Here is a 27,690-nt window from a genome sequence, read left to right on the forward strand (position 1 = left end):
GTTTCATAAATAGCTTTGAAGAAAATGAACATCTAAAGCAGGTGACTGCTTTCCAGAAAGAGCAAAAGTAACCTTATAGTTCAGACATGAAGGGTCAAAGTCAAGAGAACAGTTTTTTCATTTCAGGCTTACTTCAATCTTTAGTTTGCTTTGCTGTTCTTATTAAAAATATTTTGTTCATACTGCTCTTAGCATTTCATGAGCAGTTTAGTTTAACCCAAATGTATGATGCTTTGTTAGTTACAGATAGTACTAGCTATTATTAGTGAGATCTTAGGACAAATGACCACTTTGCTGGCTTGTTCCATAACATGGAACTTGTAAAAATAAATTTGACATTGACCAATTATATTAATAGTAGTCCACCTAGATTCCTCAGATGCCTTTTCACCCTTCTCCGATTTTTTTTTTTCAGACAGAGTCTCACTTTGCTGCCCAGGCTAGAGTGCCATGGCAGCAGCCTAGCTCACAGCAACCTCAAACTCCTGGGCTCAAGTAATCCTCCTGCCTCAGCCTCCGGAGTAGCTGGGACTACAGGCATGTGCCACCAGGCCTGGCTGATTTTTTCTATATAGTTTTAGTTGGCCACTTAATTTCTTTCTATTTTTAGTAGACACGGGGGTCTCGCTCTTGCTCAGGCTGGTCTCGAACTCCTGAGCTCAAGTGATCCTCCCGCCTCAGCCTCCCAGAGTGCTAGGATTACAGGTGTGAGTCATCACGCCCGGCCCCTCCTCCGATTTTTATGTCCTCCCCCTTTCACTCTACTTTGTAGGGTCTGTGGCCTGAAAAGCCCCTTGACTTTACTGTATGAAAGCCCAGCTCTTTTACCTTAGACTAGTGAAACTTGCACTCCAAAATTTCCTGGAAGAGTCAGACTGAAGTCAGCCTCTATGCAATTTTGCCAGAAATCACACCTGACTTCCCTTCCTTGTCCTGCTATTCTCACTCCTTATCACCTTTTTAGTAAACTACCTGCATACATTCATCTCTCTGTGCTTCTGGGGAACTGACCTAAGATACTGACTAGAGGTAAGTGATTTTTAACAAAGTCAAGTGAGATATTTTTCCTGTTCTGGAATAAGGTGAAAGCTGGGGTCAAAAGGTGCCACACCCTACATTCTCAGACTAGAGAACTGCAGGGTTTATTGAGGGGTGTCAGTTCAGAAAACGGGCTCTATCACCAACCACCGTTCTGCAGATAGCCTGGGGCCCCTGGGAGCGCCTCTCTTAGAGGAGTGCAGTGTTGTAGAATGTAATTTAGTCCTTTGAGCTCCCCCCATGAGGGGAGTGAACAGGGTGCATCTGTATCCTGAAACCTCAGGAGGTAAGCCTGAGGAAGTAACTCAAAATTCAGGATGCTTGCAAGAATGGGAGATCAGCATTTTTCCTTCTGGTTGGATTTGTGCTTATCCAACAGTGGATTCGCTCATCTGTTGTTTTATTCCAGAGCATGGAGATAGAATTGGAAGGGTTTTGTGGGGACTGTGAGACAGAGAGGTATTGAAGATCCACCCTGCCTGCCTGAGAGTTGATAACGTGAGTTGGGGGCTAGAAGACTTATGCAGCAGCATGGGTGGGTGGGGAGGGGGGTGTGGTATAAAGCAAGTGCAACAGATGAGGTGATGCCACTGGCTGGGGATCAGCCTGAATAGAGCTAACTCAAATTTCAAAGGGCTTCCTGTGCCTGGGGAAACTGCCCAGGAATGAGCCCTGCTTCTCTGGGTGGGTGAGTGTGAGTTCCCACTGCACAGTGGAACCTATAAACCATTTATCAGAATGCAATAGCCAATTAGAGAAAGGGTTGCAACTCCACAGTAAGGGCAGTGTTTCTCAAACCAGGCTGCACATGGGATCACCTGGAAAGTTAAAAGCAAACAAAACCCATGATCAGGCCTCATTTTAGTCCAATTTAATCAGAAGTGTGGAATTTTAAGCCTAAATTGAGAGCCATTGCAACAAGGAAACTTTTAGCAGCTACTTCCCAAGGGGAAGAGAGTTAGAGTAGAAAGTGTATAAAAGCAAACTATTTGGGCCGGGCGCTGTGGCTCACGCCTGTAATCCTAGCTCTTGGGAGGCCGAGGCGGGCGGATTGCTCAAGGTCAGGAGTTCAAAACCAGCCTGAGCAAGAGCGAGACCCCGTCTCTACTATAAATAGAAAGAAATTAATTGGCCAACTGATATATATATATAAAAAATTAGCCGGGCATGGTGGCACATGCCTGTAGTCCCAGCTACCCGGGAGGCTGAGGCAGAAGGATCACTCGAGCCCAGGAGTTTGAGGTTGCTGTGAGCTAGGCTGACGCCACGGCACTCACTCTAGCCTAGGCAAGAAAGCGAGACTCTGTCTCAAAAAAAAAAAAAAAAGCAAACTATTTGTAATTAGGAGGCTATAGTGCATAGTGGAATCAATGTAACCACTTTTTTGGCTTGTTCCATAACATGGAACTTGTAAAAATAAATTTGACATTGACTAATTAATTAATAATAGTCCACCTAGATTCTTCAGATGCCTTTTCACCCTCCTCCAATTTTTATGTCCTCCCCCTTTCACTCTACTTCTAGGGGTCTTTGGCCTGAAATGCCCTTTGACTTTACTTTCATAAAATATTTCACATTGGATTCCAAGCATTTTTTTTTTTATTTCGGCATATTATGGGGGTACAGATTTTAAGGTTTCAATAAATGCCCATTTCCCCCCCTCCCCCAAAAAGTCTGAGTCTCCATCATGACCATCCCTCAGATGGTGCACATCTCACTCATTATGTATGTATATACCCGCCCCCCTCCCCCCTCCCACCTGCCCAATACCCTATTACTGTAGTACCTATGTGTCCACTTAGGTGCTACTCAGTTAATACCAGTTTGCTGGAGAATATATCTGGTGCTTGTTTTTTCATTCTTGGGATACTTCACTTAGTAGTATGGGTTCCAGCTCTAACCAGGAAAATATAAGATGTGCTATATCACCATTGTTTCTTAGAGCTGAATAGTACTCCATGGTATACATATACCACATTTTATTAATCCATTCTTGGATTGATGGGCACTTGGGCTGTTTCCACAGCCTTGCAATTATGAATTGTGCTGCTATGGATTCCAAGCATTTTGAGTTAAACAGGACTGAGCTTTAGAAATCGAAATAGACTAAATATCTGAAGATTTAGAGAATCTGGCCAAGAAGGTAAAGGTGATGCTACTCAAGGGGGATTCAACAGAAAATTATTGCAGGTGTAGTGTCCAATGACTTGAATCTCTTCTATATACTAAATTATAACTTTAAAAGTCTTTGAGGTTGCATAGCTTTGCATCTTAATCTGCTATAGTTGTATATCAATGATCCATGGATCATATGTTGGGTGAACTTGAGAGTGAAATTAGACTATTTTAAATTATTTTAAGAAGTAATGCAGAATGTTAGTGGAAATTTTTGATATGGTATGTCTTTTTATAATTTTTCTTACCCTTTTCCTTGTTAAATGATGCCAAATATTAACTCAGATTATAGATACTGTATTTAAATTTAAAGAAAAGTATGGGTCATAGAAATAGACTGTTGTTCTGAAGGTCCCCTGTAGATGGCATTACTTCACTTTGTCATTAAAGTTTATAGAAAAGTTAAAATAGAATCTTCTGAAATGCATTCACACTTTTAAAAGGTGAGCTAAATCAGATTTTTTTTAAAAATGAGCCTATCTAGTATGACTCACTTTCAGAAGATAATACTTTCAGAAGATAATATAAGTGAAACTGGATATTTTTCTCATAAAATTATATTTGGTTTATTTTTCTGTCCATTTCATTACACCTTTTGTATACCATTCCTAAAGCTACATAAATTGCAATTCATAAAACATTTTTCTGCTATTGATATCTTCTATGAGGGAGAGAGACATTTAAGGCTAAATTAGTTCAAGTGAAGCTCTGAAACTAATTTCACCTTTAAAGTATCTTTTACATAATGCATACTTTCACATCTGAGGTGCTTGAAGCTTCTAATTAGTTTTAATTGGTTTTTCAAACCAGTGTTCCTTCCTCACTAGCGTAAGTAGTAGTTTTTACATCAGAAGAATGAAGCTCTGTCTTTGGCTATCCCACAATCCTGTAAGTTTAGGCCAGGTATTTGACTTTAGGCTTTTCTTTTTCCTCAGGAAACATCAAGATTTGAGAGTTTTGATTCATTGACAGTCAACATTGTAAAAGTATATTCTGTTTTCATACCATAGAGACCTTCAATCTAATACAAATACAGGGGAAAGAGTGACAGTAAAATCTTACTGAAAATTAAGTAATGGAAAGTAAGGTTTTTACTTTGCAAATCATGGGTAGGAAAACAATGAACTCTCGAACCATTTTTACTAATTAAGTTTAAACTGTTAGGTATTTAGGGTCATTTAAGACATTGTCTTAAGTTCTCAATGTGTTAATGGAGTTCTGTGAATACCTAGTGAGCCCCATCAATTTGTGAGATACATGCTAAATAATTATTAATAACAAAATACTACAATTTGCAAATAATAGACTTAAAAATATGTTAGAACAAATTATTCTATGATACTGTTTTTCTCACTTGCATTCTGAAAACAGTGTCAGAACACAGGCCCTGAGACCAGATTATCTATGTTTGGATCCCAGTTCTGCCATTTACTAGCTGTGTGACCTTGAAGTTACTTACTGTCTGTGCCTCAGTTTCCTCATATGTAAGGTAAGAATCATAATAGTATCTACCTCATAGGTTGCTATAGGGATTAAATTAGTTTAATAAATGCAGTGCACTTAGGCACATAGTAAGTAGTCAGTAGATGTGATTATTAATATAATAGGGGTAGAATTACAGGTAGGGACTTGGAAAATGTCCGCAATGCACATCAATTTTATCTGTGTTGCAGTGTGAAATCTGCATTTTTTTGAGAGTATGGCATGTGTGTAAACATTCCTCCTCCGTAATGGTGGGAATGGCAGCTGGGCTGGGGGAAGTTGAGAACATTGTTCCACAGCATGTACTATTATATGAACAAGTATGCAATTTTAAAAGAAAAAATGGTGGAACAAAGATCTTTATTCTTTTTTATGGTGCAAAAGCAAGTGCCATGAGCATTCAAAGGCTAATAGGCAAGGAGGAAATCCTCATTTCTAAATATGGGAGCCTGGGTTCGCTGGCTGGAGCTCCAAGATGAACATTCCTTGGACCCTTAGCCAATGCTTCCTTCTGTGGTTCTTATCTCTGTTAAAACCAAAACCAGTTAGGTCACAGGTAATTGAGATACAGTAGAAAGTAGTTTTTCTGAAATCTGGGACTTGATCTAACCGCATAACAGTATTTTCAGAGTTTAGATTTACTAACTTTAAAAGAGAAAAATGACTCTTTAAAGTACTTTTGTAGCAGTTGCTTCCTGTGTAAATGATCTTTTACTGTGTAATAATAAGTGCATGTGGTGGGTTGCAAGGCTTAACTAATTCCTCAGGCTATCTGACCGTATCTTTACCAACAGACAAAAATGCGAGAGCCTTGCATTGTATCTGCTTCCCCATCAGCCAGTGTAAAGTGGCACATTTTTTTTCTTTTACTGCATTATGTTAAACTTTCAAGGCCTTTTTGTTTTCAATTGATGTAAAAAATTGTGAATACTAAATAGATGGTCTTCATTTTTAGAAACCTTTGTATATTACCTGTAATACATTAACTTATTTTGATGAATCAATTCACGTTTTTTAATTTTCACAAGGTTGAAAACAATATTTCTTCCTTGCAAAGCAAAATTAAGACTTGAAAAAGAGAAGGCCTAGATGCAACTCTTGTAGGCTTCAATGTTTGAGTAGTTAGCACATTTCTTTCAGGTTATTAGCTCTAATGAGGTGCCACTGGCAGTCTGTTAAACTCTTGATGGGTCAGTGCTTTTAAACACTCTGGAGTAATTTTTACTTAATTCTGATTTGTTAATTTACTGAAATCTAAGCATTAACAGTGTGAGTTCCAGGTCCATGTTTTGGTTCATCATTGCTTGGACAAATCATTGCCAGAGTTATATGTAGACAGTACAAACAGTCCCATGTGTCTACATTCAATACTTGACCTTGTTCTTATAAGGAATGTGTCCTGAAAACCTGTTTGTACTGCATATACAGTACAGCTGCATATTAAGGTGCTACAAAATATAAATAACATGTTTTAGCCAAAGCTTAGATGAGAAGCTTTGCACTTGCATTCACAATCAGTACAAAGAATAATCTCATGGCAAATAATTCATTTAGAACATAGGACTGGTTTCTTGAAACTTAAAAACAGGAAAAACAAGTTTCACACTCCCACAAATAATAAATGTTTAACCAGAGAATGTTTTTGGATTTCAGTGGCATTTATGAATGTAGGAACAATAATGTGCTTTTAAATAGCTATCTTCTTTCTCAATCTTGTTACAAATTTTTTTTAAAAAATTGTTCAAAACTCTTGCTCTCAAGCATATATCCAACACCACATTCAGTCTGTTATCCTTTGTCCCTGGTTCATAAATGTCTAATTGTTAACCTGAGAGTCCAAGGAACAGGAGAGATCAGGAGAGGCATAATTCCCAATTAGCTCTGGAAGACAGCACCAGTTCAGTTATAAATCTGATCACCTTCCCTTTATGCACCCAAGCGTGAACAGTCTGTTTTTCTCTTAAGAGAAAATGGCTCATCTGATTACCACCTAATCTAGCTGTATGTTCTTGGGCAAGTTAAACTCTCTGAATGTTAGTTTCCCTTTCTATAAAATGAGAATGATATCTACTGAATAACATTGTGGTGATGGCTAAACTAGATAATGTTTGGGGACCATGTGTAAGGAAGTATTCTCCCCAGCTTAAGCCTGTACTGTTCATTCTGAGAATTCAGACTGGAAAGCTTTTGCAAACCAGAGAGGTGTACAAGAAACCATCCTAAGTAAATGACACATAAGTGGTCCAGGAAAAACAAACAAAACCCTCATTGTTAGAAAAGAAGGAGGCTACTCGCAGTGGCTCACGCCTTAATCCCAGTATTTTGAGAGGCCAAGGTGGGAAAATCTCTTGAGACCATGAGTTCGAGACTAGCTTGGACAACATAGCAAGACCCCATCTCTACAAAAAATAAAAATAAATAGCCAGGTGTGGGGGCACACACCCATGGTCCCAGCTACTCAGGAGGCTGAAGCAGGAGGATCGCTTGAGCCCATGAGTCCAATCTGGATGACGGAGCAAGACTCTGCCTCTAAAAATAAAATAATAATAATAAGGAAGGATTCCAAGTTTAGCAGTGTGCCTGTCATTTACATTCCACTCAGACTTCATCTCCTCTTACACTCCACCTTCATCACAGGAAGAGAGTAAGAAGTCACAGGGATAGAGAATCGGGAGGTTGCTCTTATCAAAAAAATCCTGTAAAGCATCGATAATGTATAGGGCATTACTGTTTGGGTACTTCCCAGAAAAATATAGTACAAAAAAAAACCCAAAGAAATAGTCCCCTTTTGAAAACACAAAGGTCTCAATGCAGCAGACTAGTGGAGGCCACAGAGAGAGCAGGAAAAGCTTAGCAGAAAAGTTCCTGGAGACTCCTCAAAATACTATAAAGGGACATCAAATGAAATAGGACTTTTTGCTGTTAAAGTTTCTCCACGGTTAATTCAGAGCTAAAGTCTTATGTGTAAAGAGTCTAACAACACCTGGTGTAAAAGATCCTCATTATCAGATCCACCCTCTGCGACTACTCTGGAACATTCAGCACATTTATTCACCCTTTCAGTGCAATCAACAGGCACTGTGCTCAGTATCAGGGCTGTTAGAGGCAAATAAATCAATAAGATTGATTTCATACCTTTAAGCTGCTCACTTATCCATCATTAGTAATTGCAACTCTGGGAGAAGTACAGTAGTCAGCTAGCTGCAGCAGCAGAGCAAAGGAGGGCATGGTCAGTTGTGCCTGAGTTGATCAGGGGAGATTTCATGAGGAGACTATTTTTGAAGGATGAATTGAAATCCACTGGACGGCCTGGCAGGTCTTCTAGACAAATACATGCAACAGCATCAACTGTGGTTTCAGTGTTTTTGGAGCATAGATAGGGTGTGTGTAGGAAATGACTGGTAGGCAAGAGGGCAGGGGAAGAACATGGAGAGTCTGTATGCTGTAGCTTGGAGTGTAAACTGAATTCTGTAGGCAATGAGAGGATAATGTAATACTTTAAGCAGGTAAGTCAGTTGGTCAAATCATTTTAGAAAGATTATTCTGCAGGCAGTTTGGAAGGTGGGCTGGAGAAGGTTAAGACATGAGGTAAAGAGGTCAGGAAGGAAGCATTAACAATAGCCAGGCAGGAGATATTGGGGATTGGGGAGTGAGGTCTGAACTCAGGCAGTAGCAGTGGGAATGGAGAGGGAGGGATGGACTTGAGCATCACTGCAGAGCTGGACCAGACTAGAGACACTAATCGTGTAGGTACCCATGGAACATCCTGACAGTCAAGGCCTCCAAAGCCCACATAGTGTGCTTGTACACATCAGAAAGTATCCCTTTAAAACACACACACACACACACACACACACACACACACACACACACACTTTCATTTGGAAAAGAGTTGTCTTATTAGAACTAGAGACTTTACTGCCATCTGCCAGAAAATTGTCCTGTGTACAAATCTATAAATTTGGAATTAACAGTTATGATTTTAATTTTTTGCTTTAAGTTCAAAACAGTAATAATATCTATGATGTAAATAATGTCCCCTTTCAGTGGCACTCTTTGCAGTACCCAGCCCTAATAACCATGCAACCCTGGTTAGCTATATGTAACAGGCAGCTAAATACAATTGGCCCTCCATATCTGTGGGTTCTGTGGGTTTCAACCAACCACAGATTGAAAATATTTGGGAAAAAAGTGGATATGTCTGTGCTAAACATGTGCAGACCTTTTTATTCTTCTCATTGCTTCCTAAACAATACAGTATAACAGCAATGTACATAGCATTTACATTGTGTTAGATATTATATGTAATCTAGAGATAATTTAAAGTGTATGGGAGGATGTGTGTATAGGTTATATACAAATACTATACCATTTTGTATCAGGGACTTGAACATCTGCATTTCAGTATCCACAGGGGTTCCCAGAACTAATCACCCATAGATACTGAGGGAGGATGATATACAGGTTTGTGGATAGAAGAGAGAGTGATTAGTGAAATATGAGGTCTTATAGATCACCTCAAATCTATAGGTTGAGAAAAGGTCCCAGGTAAAACCCTGGGAAGTACCAAAATTCAAGAAATGACTAGAAAAGTACCCCAAAAGGTGAAATCTTTAAATGTTTTCTCCTCTATCTTTAGGGACAAGGAGTTCTCAATTTAAATATATTTATGGCCATACAGCTCCTATTGCATACTTCATACACTTTGACTTCTAACCTGTCTTTCATGTGCCAAGTTTAGATGTTGTGTGTCTGGCCCCAAGTCAACACAGTGATGCTGCCTGCTGGTCGCAGCCTCGTTGTCTGCAGCAGTGCTGTGTTTGCACAGCAGTACTTGGCAGCACTTTCAATAACTGGCCCTCAGTCTAGAGAAATAAGAGAAGACCTCAAAAAGAGCACATTCTTACCGATGCTGAGGAGATTGGGTCTCAATACAACTTAGATCAGGATGGAAATCACTGGTACTCAGAAAGTACAGTTTTATTCTCAATGGCTGCTCATTGGCCTCTGATTATGAGTTCACTTGTGAAGAGAAATGAGGAGAATATGAAATTTAAAATACAGAACCAACACTGGAGATAGGAGTGTTGAACTTGGTGGCCTAATTGTTTTTCTTTTGGGACTGGAACTCCCCTCCTATTTGACTTTCTCCCTCTGCCCAGCATCTTGTCGCTCCTTCTCAGTTATCATTCTTGGTTCCTTTTCCTTTTATGTTGCCTAACTTGCAATTCCCTAGAGCTATCTCTTTTGTCCGCTCACCTCGCTCCTTCGTAGATCACAGTTGCAATTTTCATGATTCCAACTACAAGTTTATTGTAGACACCTCCTATCTGGACCTCTGGCTTGGACCCCTCTCTTAAGCTCTGGCCTTTCCTCCTGAGCTGCCTGCCTGATAGATTCCTTTGCTTGCCCAACCAATAGTATGTCCATTTCTTAGTAAAGTTTCTGCAAAAATACTCTTCTGCCTCACATCGTTGTTTTGCTAATGGAATCACCATTCTCTTACCATTGTTAATTCCTCCTGCGTCTATGTAAAAATCAGCGTACCCTATAAGCCCCCTCTGCTGGGTTCTCTCATAGCCTTCCTCCTCTTTCCATTTTTACTGCCATGGCCTCAGGTCAGGCCTCATTCCCTTTAACTTTTGCTCCTCTAATAGCCTCCCCACTTCCAATATCTGTGCACACTTATCTGTGCAAACAATAGCGGTGAGCACTCTCCTAACTGGAGTTCCATGCTTTTCATCATTCTGCTTGACTCCCAGTAGCCTGCCAGGTTAAGAAGAAACTTGAGTCTCAGGGCCCAAACTAACCCACAGAAGCCTCCTGGATAAAAGGCACTTCTTATTTTCTGAAGTAGCTAGTGCTAAGATAAAGTAAGCCCTGAGATGCCCAAGAAAAAGAGTCAACACAGAGGAAAGCAGAATCTAGAAGCAAAAAGAGAAAACAGGACACTGTCCTGATGATTCAGTTTGAGCCTCTGAAGCCAGCTATGCCAGAAGCCAGCTGCACCCCCTGGACTCAACAGTTATATAACCTAGTTAACTTTGTTCTGCTGGTTTAGGGTTAGGTTTCTCTCCCTTGCAGTGGATCAGTTCCTATCTGGTAGAGCCTTCAAACCTTTCTGCCCATCAAACCCTACTCTAAAGATCCTTCCCAAACACTATTTTCCCCAGGATTTAATCTGCTTTTTAAGTTTGCATTTTGTCCATATTACCTACCAGATCACCTTAGTCGATCTAGAAGCTTCCTAGAATAGTGTTGCTGATCATTACTGTGGAGATCTTAACCTATCAAACTACAAAAGTAAACATTGTAAAACTAGTCAGAAAGCAAAAGTAAAGAAACAAAAACCTATTGTGGGAGTGGTTTGGCTTAAATGTATTAACAAAGCAAATCTACCCTCTTTGCACCCAAAAGATGTTTCAGCCTCCACCTTTCCATCCCCACGAAGGGACCATTATTTGGAGGGAATAACTCAAAGAGCTGAGAAAATGAATTGCTTACATGGGGGTGTAGGTTCTGGGGCTGCCCCCGGTTATGAAGGTGCCTGAGAAGTAGAGGGAGAGTTATAACATGCATTAGGAGAGGTACTTGGGCAGTGAGGTTTGAGATATGGAGAGCAAGTATAGACCCTGGAGATGCTTTTTTGCTGCTTTTCTCTTAGACTATGGGGAAGCCCATGTTTAGAGTAGAGTTTTAATTTTTTCCTCTTCTATTGTAATTCATTTAGTTACCCAGCTTTCAGGATAATCTGACACCCGGGCACAGTCTAGGTGGGGTGGCAGGAAATGAAGAGAGAGGCCGATGTGGAAACATATGCTACCCTCTAAGGGGCCCAAAAGAAGGGGGCAGCATCCTCTAGATGGGGACGGGTCTGGGAGCAGCAGGGAGGGCTCACGAGGTGGACAGGGTGGAGTTGGAAGGGGCAGGGAGGCATCCGCACTGCGTGGGCCACTCAGGAGAGGTACAAGATAAGACGTCCCCATTCCCATTATGTACCAGGAGAGGGGCCCTGGAATGAGGGCAGAGATGACACTTGGGGTATAGATGTTATAGATACAATATACATTTTGCCAGATATTAGGTGTAATACTCCAGAGCAGTCAAAGTATTTGAAAAGCTTGAGGTGAGCTCACTTTTTTATATATTACCAGATGTGAAACTGTACATACAACCAATTTATAGTCACATCATTTATTCCAATTGGTAGGATAGTTTTAGAAATTGTGATTTATTGTATAGGATGCCTGAGGTCCTACACTGTGACAGCATTCTGAAACCAGATTGAGAAAAAAATATATCTAAAATAAGACCATGAATTTATTTCCAACCTTTCCAGAGTGATCCCTGATTCTCACAGGGTCTAACTCTTCAAAGACATAAGACAACAGTTCATTTATTGATCCCACAGGAGAGTCCTAAGTTGATCTTAAAGGCAGCTTTGATGATTGACAGATGATTGGCTGCAGTTGTAGGAGAATTAAATTACCAACCAATAGGAAACCAGATTAAATGCTGGGATTGTATATGGATGGCCTCAGGACTGTCAAAATGGATAGAAGTGTGCTGCCTTATGTGATCTTGCTTAATGTGATCAGGGCTAACACAAGACCCAAGCTAATATTGCCACTTAGCAATTCAGAGCTTTGCATTCAGATAAATATCTCTGTCCAGACCTGTGAAATATGAGCAGAGTAGGGCATGTGTGTGTGTGTGTGTGTGTGAGAGAGAGAGAGAGAGAGAAAGGGTGAAGGCTGTAAGTAGGTTTGTAATTAATTGATAAAAGGCTGGAGGAATCTATGGCTTTATTTTTCTCACTAATGTCTCCAGAGCACAGGCATAACTTTCCAGATAGCCTTGAAAAACATGACTATTACTCTGCAGCGAGAACAACAAAAAGCATTATTTGCCACACTTCCATGAGGTCCCTGAGGTCCCTGGCAAGTGGGATTCTGTAAAGAGAGAGCCCAGGGCTCTGCCTGTTGATGCTCCCCTGCTCAGGAACTTGGGGATCCCCCCGAAACACTTCTCCAACCATGAGGATTTCCCTTGACTCTGATTCCTCTGTGGGTATTTTGCTACCACTTCTCCAAACAATCAATGCCAAGTATTGACCGTGATTAGGAGAGTGGCCACACAGACCGCCCGGAGGTCACTGTGTCCCTCCCTGATTAAAGATTTCCCTCAGCATAACTTGGTGGAAACTTCCTGGACTAGATAGAAGCCAGGAGGTGAAGGTTGACCTCCCACCTCTGCTGTTGACTAGTGAGTTCTCTGGCAGGTCCCTTGGTGAGGGTCTGTTCCTCCATCTGTAAGAGAGGGCTGATGGTGGTGGTGGTGGTGGTGACATTTGTTCTGTCCACCCACAGGTTCTTAGGATGCAGAGATGGTGATAGATGGTTAGAGTCTGGATATATTCTTAGCATGCTCAGAGAGCAAAAGGGATGCAAGAGCCAAGTGTCAATTTGGAAGCTGGATGGGAATGTGAGTTCCTGTGGTGGTGCTCACGGTTGACAACAGGCTCGATGCCATCTTCCCCCTTCTCGGCCAGCATGCTGCGTTTGAAAACAGTCGGTTCTCCAGGACTGCGGGCTGGCTGTTCATAGCAGCTCCCTCTCTGCACGAGCCCCACAGAAGGGAGTGGAGACAGCTGATGAATCAGCTCTCCTTGGTCTCCCAGACTTTCGTAGCCCCTGGTTGATCCTGGACCAGATCTTACCAATATTTTCCCCTCACTCTTATCATAGAAGATGACCAGAGACAGGGAGTCACTATCTGTCTTTATTTGCTTTCAGTGGGCCAGGCCCTGTGGCAGGTGCTCCGGAGACCAGCTGCCCACAGTCATGCAGAGGAGCCAGTTCCTGAAAGGACAGAGCCTGGGACATGCCGAGCATTTTATAAATACTTTTTATTATTACTCTTATTGCTAGAGCATAGAGGAGTGACCTGGTTTGCACATGTGTTTCCTTTGACTCCTTCAACTTATCAAATGAAAGGACTCTTCGGCTCTGTCTTATTTCATTGTTTCTGAGAGAAATTAGGGCTGCGGGTCTTCCACGGCAGGCTGTAAATGCTGCTTTGATTTGTGGGAGCTCCAGGACTTGATTTAAAGCAGCCCAGCCCTCGAGAAGCCCTGCTGTGGAGACTCAGGCAGGCGGGGGACACTGGGCTCCCAGGATGTCAAGGCCTCATGGAGCCTGGCCCATGGGACAGGACTCCCCAGGGAGCACTCGGCGGCAGGGACCCACTGATGTTTCCTCTCAGCCGCCCATGCTCAGAGAGGAAGTTCTGCGGCTTGCTGGCAGGGCAAGGCCGTGACAGTAACAGAAGACAATGGGCAGAGAGTGCAGAAGATCCCCCTGAGATTCCTGCACACCCTGTGTCCCCAGACCACGGCCCCTCTGCTCATAGCTGGAGAAGTGGGGTGCGTGCACAGCCAGGGAAGGCCAGGACCAGGTTCCAGCCTTAGTAACTCCTGCTCAGGAAGTCCTGTGTACTGTCCATCCTCAACCAAAGAGGGTCCCATTACACTCATTTTGTGTAAATCCCCAGTTGTGACCCAGTAGTTGGTCCTTACACCTGTGATTTTACTGGGATTTTATTGGTCACATAAGCATGGGGGTTGGGGAAGCTGTTTATCCCCAGATGCCTCCATTTTAAAGATTCTGTCCTGTTTGTCCATGATGTGGCTCTATTGACTTTTTTTTTTTTTTTTTGAGACAGAGTCTCACTTTGTTGCCCAGGCTAGAGTGAGTGCCGTGGCGTCAGCCTAGCTCACAGCAACCTCAAACTCCTGGGCTCAAGCGATCCTCCTGCCTCAGCCTCCCGAGTAGCTGGGACTACAGGCATGCGCCACCATGCCCGGCTAATTTTTTCTATATATATTAGTTGGCCAATTAATTTCTTTCTATTTTTAGTAGAGACGGGGTCTCGCTCTTGCTCAGGCTGGTTTCGAACTCCTGACCTTGAGCAATCTGCCCGCCTCGGCCTCCCAGAGTGCTAGGATTACAGGCGTGAGCCACCGCGCCCGGCCTCTATTGACTTTTTGATTCTATCTTGTCTCATTAATCCCACGGCTCTCTCCTCAAAGACAAGAGCAGCATCTTCTTTGCATCTTGTACTTATTGCTTGAGGAATATTTGGTTATCCAGTTCATTAATGACTCCAACTGTCTTTTCCTTTACCCATACAAAAATGAGTAGACATGAATGCAAAGTGAGGCAAAGAGTGGAGAACGTGAGAGTACTAGCTTATCTCACAAAGTTTGGTGGGAACAAGGCAAGAGAACAAGGGTTGAAGGGCTCACAGAAGCACATTGGGAGGGAGGCTGTGATTGAAGAGAAGAGGGGGCTGTGAGGTGCAGGGAGGCTGGAGGGAAGAAACGGGAACCAGAGCAGGGCAGATGAACTGATTCTGAAAAGAAGAGGGTCACCTCTTCAACAGGACTTATGAAGGGAAGGAAGAAGGAAAAGATGGAAGGAGGGAGGGAGGGAAGAGGTGTAGCTAAATTTGGACATAATTGTGAAAGATAAAGGAGTTCACCACTAATGTCCTTTAGTTTTCACTGTTAAATGATGAAGGAGGGGACTTGATCCATTGCTGGGTCATTTGGAAGTGGCGTCTGTGACACAGAAATAGCCGTGTGACCTGACTGGGGGAGAAAGCAGTGCAGAGTTGGGGGAAATGGGAATTATCTCTGGGGCCATCTTCCGTCCCACACCCCATGTATCAGGATCCTGAGGCCTCCAGGGTACACTCTGCCCAGGTGGCCTTCCCCAAGTTCTGAAGTTCTCCCTCCTTCCCTCATAGCGTCCTTTGCTGGCTAACCTTGAACTAATTGCTGGTAGTTTCCATAGGTGCCGGTGGCTTTGTGTGCTTCTGTCTCTCAGGGAGCAGGGTGATATTCTTGGAGGGAGGTATGGTTAGATTTTGGTTCGCATGAGTATTTCAAAACCTCCAGATCAATTTGCCCAAGTGCTAATCCTCAGAGAGACAATTCAACAAAGCATCAATTCACCATATGACCAACTTGTCAAGTTTACCAAAATAACCAGTTTATCAAAAGCTTGTTTCAGTGAGTACTCTCTGTATGAATACATTCATGTGCATATTTTCTGAAATATATTCAGTGAATATAAATGTATGTTTCATGAGTACTCAGTGATTCTGAATATATCCGATAAACAGGAATATATTTCTATTATGAAAATAGTTGATAAACATATATTCATAGACAGCTTAATATATATTTCTTATGGGCTTAATTGTGTCTCCCCCTACCCCCGGCCCTTCTTTATATGTTGAAGTCCTAACCCCAGTGCCTCAGAATGTGATTGTATATGGAGATAGGGCCTTTAAAGAGGTAATTAAGGGCTGGGGTGGTGGCTCACGCCTGTAATCCTAGCACTCTGGGAGGCCGAGGCGGGTGGATCGCTCAAGGTCAGGAGTTCAAAACCAGCCTGAGTGAGACCCCACCTCTACTAAAAATAGAAAGAAACTAATTGACCAACTAAAAATATATATACAAAAAATTAGCCAGGCATAGTGGCGCATGCCTGTAGTCCCAGCTGCTCGGAAGGCTGAGGCAGTAGGATCGTTTGAGCCCAGAAGATTGAGGTTGCTGTGAGCTAGGCTGACACCACGGCACTCACTCTAGCTTGAGCCACAAAGTGAGACTCTGTCTCAAAAAAATAAAAATAAAGAGGTAATTAAGTTAAAATGAGGTTAGGCATCAGGGTGGACCCTAATCCAACATGGCTGGTGTCCTTAGAAGAGGAGATTGGACACAGATACACACAGAGGGAAGAGCACATGCTGGAGACGAAGGCTGAAGGCCGCTGTCTATAAGCCTAGCAGAGAGGCCTCAGAAGAAACCAACCCTGCTAACACCTTGATCTTGAACCTCTGGTCTCCAGGACTGTGAGAAAATACATTTCTGTTGTTTAAGCCACCAGTCTATGGTACTCTGGTATGGCAGCCCTAACACACTAATACAGTAGTCTTATAGCTATAGTTTTAAAATATGAGATATATTTCAAATGAGAGATATTTTTCATCAGCATTTTAAGGACTGATTTGTCAAAAACTTTGTAGAATATTTTAGACTTCTCATACAAATATTCAAGAATAGGATATTTACTTAACATATTAAAAGACTTAACATAAAATTTGTACAATCATTAACTCTTCAGGAAGAATATATCTTAAAACAAGGTTTTGATAACCATGGCAGATTGGCCATTGATTTCCAGCAAATCTGGCTGCTTCCTTTATTAGCTCGTGGGCTTAGATTATCCTCTGTGCAAAGGGGCTGGTGTTTTGGGATGTGGGGTATTGCCTTAGCTCGAGCTGTATAGACTGGGTGGCTTAGATAACAGAAATTTATTTCTCACAGTTTTGGAGGCCAGGAAGTCCAAGATCAAGGTGCCAGCAGATCTGGTGCCTAGCGAGGGCCCTACTACTGGTTTGAAGATGGAAACCAGGAATTCTTGCTGTGTCCTCACATGGCAGAGAGCAAAGAGACAGAGCAAGCTCTTGTGTCTTTTTATGAGGACATCAATTTCATTCATGAGCCAATCACTTCTGTGAGGCCTTACCTCCTAATACCATCACATTGGAGGTTAGGGTTTCAATATATGAATTTTGGAAGGACACATATATTCAGTTCATAACAGGTGCCTACAATAGAAATTCTTATCACATTCTTTGAGTACATACCACACACTGGGCTAGATGTCATTCCCAAATGTTATTCCTTGAATTCTCACAACAGGCCTAGGAGATAGGTATCCCATGGAACATAGAAGAATATCAGAACTTAAAACAGTTAAATAACTCCTCACAGTTTTGCATTTATTCATTAGGGAGAACATTCCCTAGTTCTGAAAGACCCAGGTGTAGATCTCAGCTCTGCTGCATCCCATGTGTGTAACCCGGGCAACTGGCTTAACTTCTCTAAATCTCAGTTTCTTCGTTTGAAATATGGAGACATACTGCTACTCAGCTTATGGGGTTGTTGGACAGATTAAATGAGATAATATTAATATATGTGCTTGGCACAAAGCTGGGCACATATAAAGTCCTCAAATGTTAGCTGTTATTTTAAGAAATATGGTAAGTAGAAATAGTATCAGATGTTATATAGCAGTGTTTACAAAGTGCTTTCAATTTTTAGAAGAAACCAAGGCTGAGAGAAATTGAATGAGTCAGTTGGGGGCCCCAGCCAGCAAGCAGTGGGAAGGGGACTCAACCCAGCTTTTTGGCTCCTAGCAGGGTAGGGGTGCAAAATTCTGATAGCCATTCCACCAGCCAATGTCTTTAAATATTCAAGGCTCCTGTCTCAGCTTAAAAGTCATGTCTGTGGTCAGGCATGGTGGCACACACCTGTAATCCTAACATTTTGGGAGGTTGAGGCAGGAGAATTGCTTGAGCCCAGGAGTTTGAGGTTCCTGTGAGCTATGATGACACCACTGGACTCTAGTCTGGGCAATAGAGCAAGACCTTGTCTCAAAAAAAAAACAAATGAACAACAAAAAAAACAAACTTACATCTGTGAGTGTGTGTGTTCTTTGTTGTGGAGTGGGGAAATGGCTTGAAGAATCTTACCCTGTTGTGTAAGGTTCATCTTGCTTTATATCTATATTAAGTCAGGGTTCTCCAAAGAAACAGAAGCAAGAGGATGTGTGTGTGTGTGTGTGTGTGTGTGTGTGTGTGTGTGTGTGTGTGTAGAGAGAGAGAGACAGAGACAGAGAGAGACAGAGAGAGTTTAAGGAATATTCATGTGATGGAAGCTGGCAAGTCCAAAATGTACAGGCTGAGTCAACAGGCTGGAGACCCAGGGAAGAACAGATATTGCAGCTCAAGTGTGAAAGCTGTCTGCTAGCAGGATTCCTTCCTACTTGGGGGAGGTCAGCTTTTTGTTCTATGCAGACCTTCAGGTGATTGGTAAGGCCCACCAGACGTTATGGAATGCAATCAGCTTTACTAAAAGTCAACCAATTTAAATGTTAATCTCATCTAAAAACACCCTCACCAGAAACACCAAAATAATGTTTGACCAAATATCTGGGCACTCTGCGCCAGCCAAGTTGACACATAAAATTAACCATCATAGTGTTTTTGCCAAGCACCATCAAGAATTTGCTGTGAGATCTTATGCAAAGCACTAACACTAACCCTTACTCTCCAAATGCCCTGGAAAGATGAAAAGGGGATGTGGGAGAAGGTTGAATCCTTGAGCCCAATGCCCCCATCCTTTCTCCTTCAGAAGAAAAATGCTGCTAATGAAACAATTTACTTTGTTTCATTTTCTGTCTATTCACTTGTGGTATCAGACTGGTACGGTTATAGGTGAACCTTTTTTCTTCTGTCATTTCTTTTGATATGGTTGTAGTGTTTTAATTTTATATTAACTACACACTTGCATGCAACTGAATGAATCAGGAGAAAGTGTATTTATAATCTCTTTAATTATGGTACTTGTTTAAGGTTAGCTCAAGCACTGCTCATTTTAAAAAATCAATTTTATTGAGGTAGAACTGCTGATTTCAAAAACTAAATTTTAAAACACTCCATATTTACATAGAAATGGTATAAAACTAAAAGCTAAATTCTGTGTAAACTGAAATATCACCATACAGAATTGGAAACCAGTCTTGGTGGCAGTGTGTCTAAAGTTCAGGGGCAAAAATTAGCCTCTTAAATGTTAAAACTATAAAACAGAAATCATGAGGCAACAGTTTTTGCGAAAGTATTAAAATTATTGGAATTATTAGGTAAGCTTGCTAAGGTCAGTAGCAGAAATTCTCACCTAGTAACCAGTGCAAATAATACTACTATCAGAATACTCAGCTGGGCAGACATCCGAAACAGGTCAAAGAAAGGACTCTAATAAATAAACCAACCACTTTGTATTTATGTGGCAGTCTAAGGTTTTTAAAGGTTTTCATTTATATTAATGTTAGTTGATTTGATCTTTACAACCCCTCTATGCCATAGGACAGCCAGATGTCATTCTCCCTCATTGAGACTCAGAGAGGTCCAAGGTCATATAGCTGCACAGTAGCAGGGCACGGGGGTGGGTGGAGGAGAATGATGGTCAAAAAGCAAATTATGGCAATTCTTGCTAATGTACACCTCAAAGAAAAACAGTTCAAAATGGCATTGCCTACTTTGAATTGGAGACTTTGGGTCATACAAGTATGCAGACCTGCCCAGAACTTTGGTGAAGGCAAAAGAAAAAAAAGAGAGAGGAAATGAGAATTTTAACACAGTTTAAAGATTACTGCCTTTCTCACCAATAAAAAGTCCCCCAAACCTTGAGGGATGGAAGTGGAGGAGGGTGAGGGAAGGAACGCCACTAGGCACGGTTCTCTCCCTGAGAGGAGGGAGTCGCACCATCAGAGCTGTGAAGAATGAATCATGTCTTTTATATCAGGACTTTGCACAGATTTCCTGGGAAACTTGTCACTGAGGATATAATAGAGATGACTGTCCTTTTTGGGAGGTTAGCTTTTTCTGGAGGGAACTGTGCAAATCAATTTGAGGTTAAATTTCAAATTAAAATGAGAATTAAACTTATGTAATATGGCTTTTATGGGCTGTGTTCACCTTTCCAGGAGGTTAGCATGGCTAGCCTACTTGAAAGAGAAAATGTCAGACTTGGCTGCAAAAATGCAAAGGGGTGACATTTTGGGTTCCACCTTTCATGATGGGAGTGGCTTTTCTTTTCAAAATCTATATGGCACCTTTCAGTTTACAAGGCATTCACATGTGTATCATTATATTTAAGCCTTACTAAAGCAGATTTATAGTCCTTGGCTTCTAGATGAGAAAGCTAAGGCTGCAGCTAAGGGCACATATTGGTGGGCTTTCCCATCCTCTCCATCACAAGGTGGACTCACTTAGTCTCTAGGTAGGGGTGGAGTAGATGCTACGATTTCATATTGGCTCCTTCTTATGAAGGTGACCAACCATCTTGTTTTGCCCAGGAGGTGGGAGAATCCTGGGCAAATTGAGACGGTTGGACACCCTACTTACATATTTCCATCAGTCTTCATAAGAGATTCTCCAAGAGCCACATTGAGTGCTAAGAAATTTTTAGGAGGACAAAGCTATATGTGCATGGGATTTGCATATCATTTCCTTCTATCCAAATAATATATGTAACCATTTTTTAATTTAACATTTTGCTATTCTCCAAGATTGTCATTTGGATTTTGTTTTCTTCTTCATTTTTTTATAGTTCCTCATTGTTATTGTTTCAGATCACAAAAGGGTAGATGAGAAGTAGGGATGGAAGCAGAAAAATAGAGAAAGAAAGTAACATTGGATCCCATCTTAAAAACATGGTTTTGGTGGCAGTGTGTTGAGGACTGATCCGTAGCAGTAATGCCGCAATTCTCAAACTTAAATATTGTGGTTGACAGCCTCTCAGCTGGCCCTCAGTGATTCCTGTCTCTTGGTATTCCTGCTCTTGTGTAATCCTCTTGAGGGTTCACTTTTGTGCGTTTGTGCTTATGCGTCCTCTCTTTCTCTCTCTCCATTTCATCCCTAATTCTGGGAAAAGCCAAATACCATGTCATGAGCAGCCCAACAGAGAGGTCCACATGGTGAAGAGCTGATGCTTCCAGCCAATAACCAGCAAGGGCCCAAGGCCTGCCAAGGGCCATGTGAGTGAGCTTGGAAGCAGATTCTCTAGCACCAGTGCCCTCTTGAGATGACTGCAGCCCAGACACACACCTGATTGCAGTGTCATGAAAGACCATGAGCCAGAGTTATAAAGCTAAGTCAGTCCCAAATTCCTCACCCATACAAATTATTAGATGATAAATGTTGATGGTTTTCAGCCTCTATTTTTACAGTAATTTGTTCAGAGTCAATAGATAACTAATACATGCAAGTATCAGAATCACTTAGATAACAACTCAATGAAATGTGTATTCTGGCTCCACCCTGAGAGGTATTATTCAGCAGATGTGGCCTGGGATCTTTGTCTTTTCACCAGGAATCCCAGGAGAATCCAAAACCGATCACATTTCTGCTTGAGAACACATGGAATAACCTCCCATCTGGGAAGGCGTGGCAAGAGAGAAGACTGCAAGGGGGTAGAATTGCCAAATGCTCAGTTATATTTAAATTTCAGATAAATAGTAATACTTTAGTGTAAGAATGCCCCATTCGGTGTTGGGTACATATTTATGTTGAAACAGTATTTGTTGTTTGAAATTCAAATTTAACTGATTGTTTTATATTTGTATTTTCACAATACCATCCAGAGGCCTCACTGGAAGTGAAAGTCCAACAGGAAGTAAAGTGGTGTCTTCCTCTTCCCAAGGGAAGGATTATTCTCCTTAAGGGAAGGAGGCCTGGGCACTTCCTTCCTGTGGGGAGGCGGCCTCCACCAATGGCGGTGGCTCATGGGGCCACGGTGTCCTTCTCCCTGAGGGGTTAAGGAGAGGGCTGCAGGCTGCCCAGGAAGGTCTAGCCCAGACTGAGCCGCCCTTGGCTGGTCTGCTGGGAGTCCCCACACAGCCCCGCCCTGCCGGCCACCTGGTGGCTGACGCCCCAGGCAGGGAAGCAGGTCCAGCCTGGTGGACACGATGCCTGGTGGGCGTTGCCCGTGGCGCTGAAAATGAACCTGCTCCTTTTGGTGCTGTTGGCACAGCCTTTCCAGAGCGGTGAATGGATGCCAGTCTTCTCCCACATCCCTCCAGGAACTCAGACGAATGCAGCTGCTCATAATAAATGTGTGCATTTCTTATTCTGAGTACGTCTGAGGCTCTGATGAGTTCTATTTATTACAGCCCTCAGCCCTGTAAAGAGGAGGATGGTTCCAAAGACGTCCCTGAATGACTGCAGTTTTAAGAACTCAGGCTTTCACTTCTTTTATATGGGCGTTCTTGTCACAGGGAACTGCCTTAATTTTGATGTATTTATTCTGAACCAGGAAATATCTTCAGAGAGAATGAATGAGAATATGAGAGTGTGTGTGTGTGTGTGAGAGAGAGAGAGAGAGAGAGATTTGAGTAGAGTGAAATGCTTAAGGCCGGGAAGGGAGATAAAAACTCGGAAAATGTGCGGCTGCAGTAGAATGAGAGACTTAAATATGTGCTTTGAAACCAGACCGAAAGTGGGGTCGCATCACGCTGCTCTGGCTCAGCCTTGCCCAGCGGCCTGAGGCAAGTTGAAAAGAGGGGAACCCGCTCAGTCTCTCTCCTGAGAGAAACTGCGGTGGGGTCTGACTTTCTGAGAGGAAGGGGGAGGTTTGGAAGCAAGTCAGGGCTCTAGGGGAACTCCTTGGGTGCTGCTTCCTACAACCAGCATGGCTAAAACAAATTTGAAAAGTAGAATCCAAGGATGATATTGGAATCCACACCTTGTGTGCCAGGAGGACGCACAGCTAGGCTGACTCGGATGGCTTGAGAATGGAATGGGTCTAGATTTATAGGATGATATAAAGCTAGAAGGGACTTTAATAATCCAGCCCGGGTTTCTCTCTTACAAAGAAGCAGTGAGGCCACCCCTCTTGGGCCTTCAACTTAACCTCTCTGAGCATCTGAAAAATTAATAGCTACCTCCCAGACTTGTTGTGAGGATTAAGTGCAATGAGGTATATAAAGTACTCAGCACTTAGCACTCAATAAATGGGAGCTGTTCTTATTTCACTGGTTCTGTGTGTTTAGGTGTGTGGTGGCAAGGTTGGGGTCGGGGTAACTGTCTCAGCATAGTACACTAAACAGCCCAGCTTCCTGAGACAGGGTTCATATCCACTTAGAGTCATTAGAATTGGAAGGAACAAAATAGGCCATTTAATTCAATCCCTTTGTTTTAGAGATGACGAAACCGAGGTCCAAACAAGTGAGGGCTTGCTCGGGATCCCACACTACCTCCTTTTCTAGAATCCCATATCATGCCTGGGCGGTAGGGAAACTGCCATGCTGTTAGCCTAGAAACTCCGCTGAGATGGCCTCTCATTCATGCAGCAGCAGATGGGCGATCCTAACCCACCAACCAAGCGCTCTGTTGTTTTTTCAGGCACCGCCACCACCTGCTGCTGCCACAGTGGCACCTAAACTTTGTGTAAATGAATGAAAGTGCCACATTCCCAACTCCTGAAAGAAGAACTAATAATTAAGTGCAAAGGCAAGTCTGGGTTTGAAAATAATGACTGTGGGATTCAGAAATGATTTCGAGATAAAATGAACAGGTTAAGTTAATTTGCATTGCAGTAGACAGCATTGCTTCTGAGAAACTGCTCTGTAGAACTTAAGAGACAAAGACTTTGTCAGTTATTTTAACTCATGGCCTGAAAGGGCTTGGAGAGCGGAGGAGTAGTGAGGCTCTTGAAGCTTTTAATCCTTGTGGTGCAGAATTATGCCTGTTTTCTCTTTCTGAAATAGATTAACGTTTAAGTATGCTGTAATGTCTAGCATTGGTTAAGTACTTGGTAAGTATTTTACTTATATTTATTTATTTAGTCTTCACAACAACCTTAGGAGATAAGTCCTAGATTTATTCCCATTTTACAGTTGAGAAAACCAAAACCAGAGAGTAGCTTATTCAAGGTCAAATAGCAAGTAAATGACAGCATCAGGCCCAAATCTCCAAGTCTGGCTTCAGAGCCATCCTTTTATCTGCTATGCTCCACTGCCTTGCCAGTCAAGGTACCAAACCTGTGAGACTAAGAGCTATTAGACATGTTTCATGAAAGTGTGATTTTCATCACATCACTGTCCCGCAGTTACGTGTATGGAGCTGAATCCTCACGGTCCCCGACAGCCTAGTCTGCCTCTACCATACTGTGGGGCTGGAAATTCCTCAGAAACATAGGTAGGCTCTTTTATTTTCTAATCTCCAGTGTTTATTCCTTACATTATGTGCTGAAAAAATCAGGACCCAGCTCTGCTCTTCAGTCCATAATGGCATAGGAGCCAGGGCCAGCCTCAGTATTACGGATTTTTTAAAAAGTTACTTGCCTCCAGGAACTAACACCAGCTTAAAGGGAGCACTGTATTTCAGTGAGGAGAACAATGAAGACATGCAATGGTAGCAAAGCTATTTCCATTTTTTTTCTTTAGGTTATGGTAGGGCACCTAGTTTTTAAATCCCTCTTTCTTTCTCATTGTAATTCAGAGATGGTGGAACCGTAGCTTCTTAGAATAAGTTAAATTACATAATGGTCTTCAGAGAGCTATAATAAATTCAATAGCAAGTAAATGCATGGAGAAGAGGTACTTACTTGTAATTTAGCTTGAATAAATGAATGGATGTTTCAATATCCTTTTTATATATGAGGAAGAATATGATACACTACATATTCTACACACCCTAAACCATTCCTCTGAACCTTTATTTTTTTCACTTATCATATCTTGTAGGACATTTCATATTATCACATAAAAATTTACCTCATTCTTTCTCATGACTTCATAGGATTTCATTGTTTGCATGTATTAGAATTTATGTAGCTATCATCCAGTAAAAAATATTTCAATCGTATCTAGTCTTAAGCTCTACAAATAATGCTGAAATAAATATTTGCACACATGTATGTATATTTTTGTTTTGGCTTGGTTTTGTTGTTGTTATTGTTATTATTTATGAGAAAAAATCCTAGAAGTGGAGTTACTAGGTAAAAGAATATTTGGATTTTAAGTTTTAACTGATATTTTCAAATGATACTACAAAGAAGTTGCATTGATTTGCTCTTAGAAGGAATTTTAAATACTGTGTCTAGCCACCCTTGTTATCTGATGATATTTTTATATAACATTACAGCTTTGCTGTGTGGTATGACAGGTAAGCCAGATGATAATGAATATATTGAACAAATAGGCACATTCATCAAAATATTTTTAATTGCTTAGTGGGAGTGTGGGAACCTGATGGACCTCTGGCAACAACACTCTTGTGGCAGAGAAGAAGAATCAAGTGTGGCCTTCATGTCTGATAATTGGAAAATGGTCACTTGTGCAAAATAGTTACATTTCACTGGGACCTTCTAACACTATACTCTTTCGATCTAAACCCAGGTTGGTGAAGGAAATATGTATGGTATGAACTTGCACACTTCCCTATATGCTACATCAGATAAGCATATGGAACTCTACCCTATAAAATCCACCTTCTCCTCTGAAATGTACCTCTCAGGGTGTGCATTCCTGGATCAGGTTAAGCTAGAGTTACTTCACTTTTTTCATCCATGCCACCTGAGAATTCAGTGATTCCTCTGATTTGTGACTTTTACAAACTACTGCCTCAGCTGGAGGGTTTAATGAATAGATAATTAACACCTGGGACTTTTGGTCCTCCCTGTAGTTGTATAGTGGTAGAGAAACACAACTGGCTGCAGACTTGTCAGGGAAGAAGATTAAAGCTATTAGCATGGTAAGCTTTGTAGATTAGCTATGAACTCCCCGTGTAATTCTATTTTCATCCTTCATTACCGAGGATAGTAAGAAAATCTACTGTGTCATTAACCTAGCATATATCTGGTATGATTTTACTACTTCCCATCCTTACAAGGCAGAGAGCAGCAGGTAACACTTAGCCTAATCAAAAACCATATTTAGGCTGGGCGTGGTGGTGCACCCCTGTAATCCCAGCAATTTGGGAGGCTGAGACAGGATTGTTTGAGCACAGGAGTTTGAGGTTATAGTGAGCTATGATCAGACCATTGTACTTCAGCCTGGCTGACAGAATGGGACCCTAACTCAAAAAATAAAAATCATATTTAGATGCTAGAAAATAAATTTCTAGCTGAGCCCAGATCATTTCATTAACAAAATATGCTAAGTGTCTATCCAGGCCAGACAGGCACTATCGTGGATGTTCAAAAAATATAAAGCAGCTGGACACTGGAAAATGGGACCAGAAAAGGGTAGACACAGAGAGATGCCAAAGGTCTGCACGAAGGCAGTGCTAGTAAAAACAGAAGAGAAGCGGCAAATTTGGGAGTGACCAAAGGAATAATAGATCAAGCTGACTATTATAGCATAATGCAAAAGGCACAGGCTGGACTCTGACCTCTACCTCATAGCTGCGTGACCTCATGGCCCTGAATCATTCTGAGCCTCCATTTTTCCACCCGTAAAGTTAGAGTAATCCTGCGCCTGTTTTACTGGATTAACGAGGTCAGTGAGTTAGCGTACAGCACATGGTCTGACTCATCAAGGTGAGTACTCAAAAAAGGTTTGTTCCCTCCTTCATCTGCCCATCTCCGTACCAGCCTCCTGTCTCGTGCAGAAGCATCCCCGTGTTGTGGCAGACAGTCCTCAGGGCTGTACTCCAGGCCCACCTGCCTTTGCCCCGAGGGAAATGGAGTTACCAGCAGTAATTCCTCTGCTCAGAGTCAGCATTAGGGAAGGCAGCTGACGAAAGTGAAATTTATTTCCCATCTGTAGGGGGCTGACTTGCATTCCCCCCCGAAAGATATGTGCGAGTCCTAAACCCCAGTTAGGACTTGTGAGTGTGACCTCAGTTGGAAATAGGGTCTTTGCAGATGTAATTAAGGATTTCAAAATGAGATCATCGTGGATTTACAGTGGGCCCTAAATCCAGTGACTGGTGTCCTAACAAGAGAAAGGAGAGGGAGGCTTGAGACACAGAGGGGAAGGCCATGTGCAGATGGAGGCAGAGATTGCAGTAATACTTTTATAAGCTCAGAAACACCAAGGGGTGCCACCAGCCATGAGAAGGTAGGAGAGAGGCCTGGCAGTGATATTCTCCCTCAGACCCTCTGGAAGGACACCTTGATTTCAGACTCCTGTACTCCAGAACTGGGAGAGAATAAATTTCTGCTGTTTCAAGCCACTAAGTTTGTGGTCATTTGTCACAGCAGCCCTAGGGAATGCATACACCCTCGAAGCTGAGAAGCCCTGGCAGGTGGGGTGGCTGGTCTGGGGGCTATATTCTCACCCTCAGTGTTGAGGCTTCTTTTGGAAGCTTGTGGTACACGGTTGCTCAGTAGCATCACCATATTTTGATAATGCTGCT

The 27,690-nt window shown here is 42.1% G+C and overlaps 1 protein-coding gene across 1 annotated transcript; it reads left to right on the forward strand.

Moving 5' to 3' along the window:
- Positions 1-2,884: 2,884 nt before the first annotated feature.
- On the forward strand, positions 2,885-27,690 carry LOC105867632 (putative uncharacterized protein encoded by LINC01599). The gene is given in 6 exon segments (XM_076004620.1): positions 2,885-4,702; positions 13,491-14,061; positions 14,063-14,120; positions 14,122-14,249; positions 22,186-22,432; positions 22,434-27,690. Coding segments are annotated over 5 exon segments (648 nt in total). The 5' UTR covers positions 2,885-4,702; positions 13,491-13,885; the 3' UTR covers positions 22,473-27,690.

The sequence above is a fragment of the Microcebus murinus genome, chromosome 6 (assembly GCF_040939455.1).
Source record: "Microcebus murinus isolate Inina chromosome 6, M.murinus_Inina_mat1.0, whole genome shotgun sequence".
In the NCBI taxonomy this organism is placed as follows: domain Eukaryota; kingdom Metazoa; phylum Chordata; class Mammalia; order Primates; family Cheirogaleidae; genus Microcebus; species Microcebus murinus.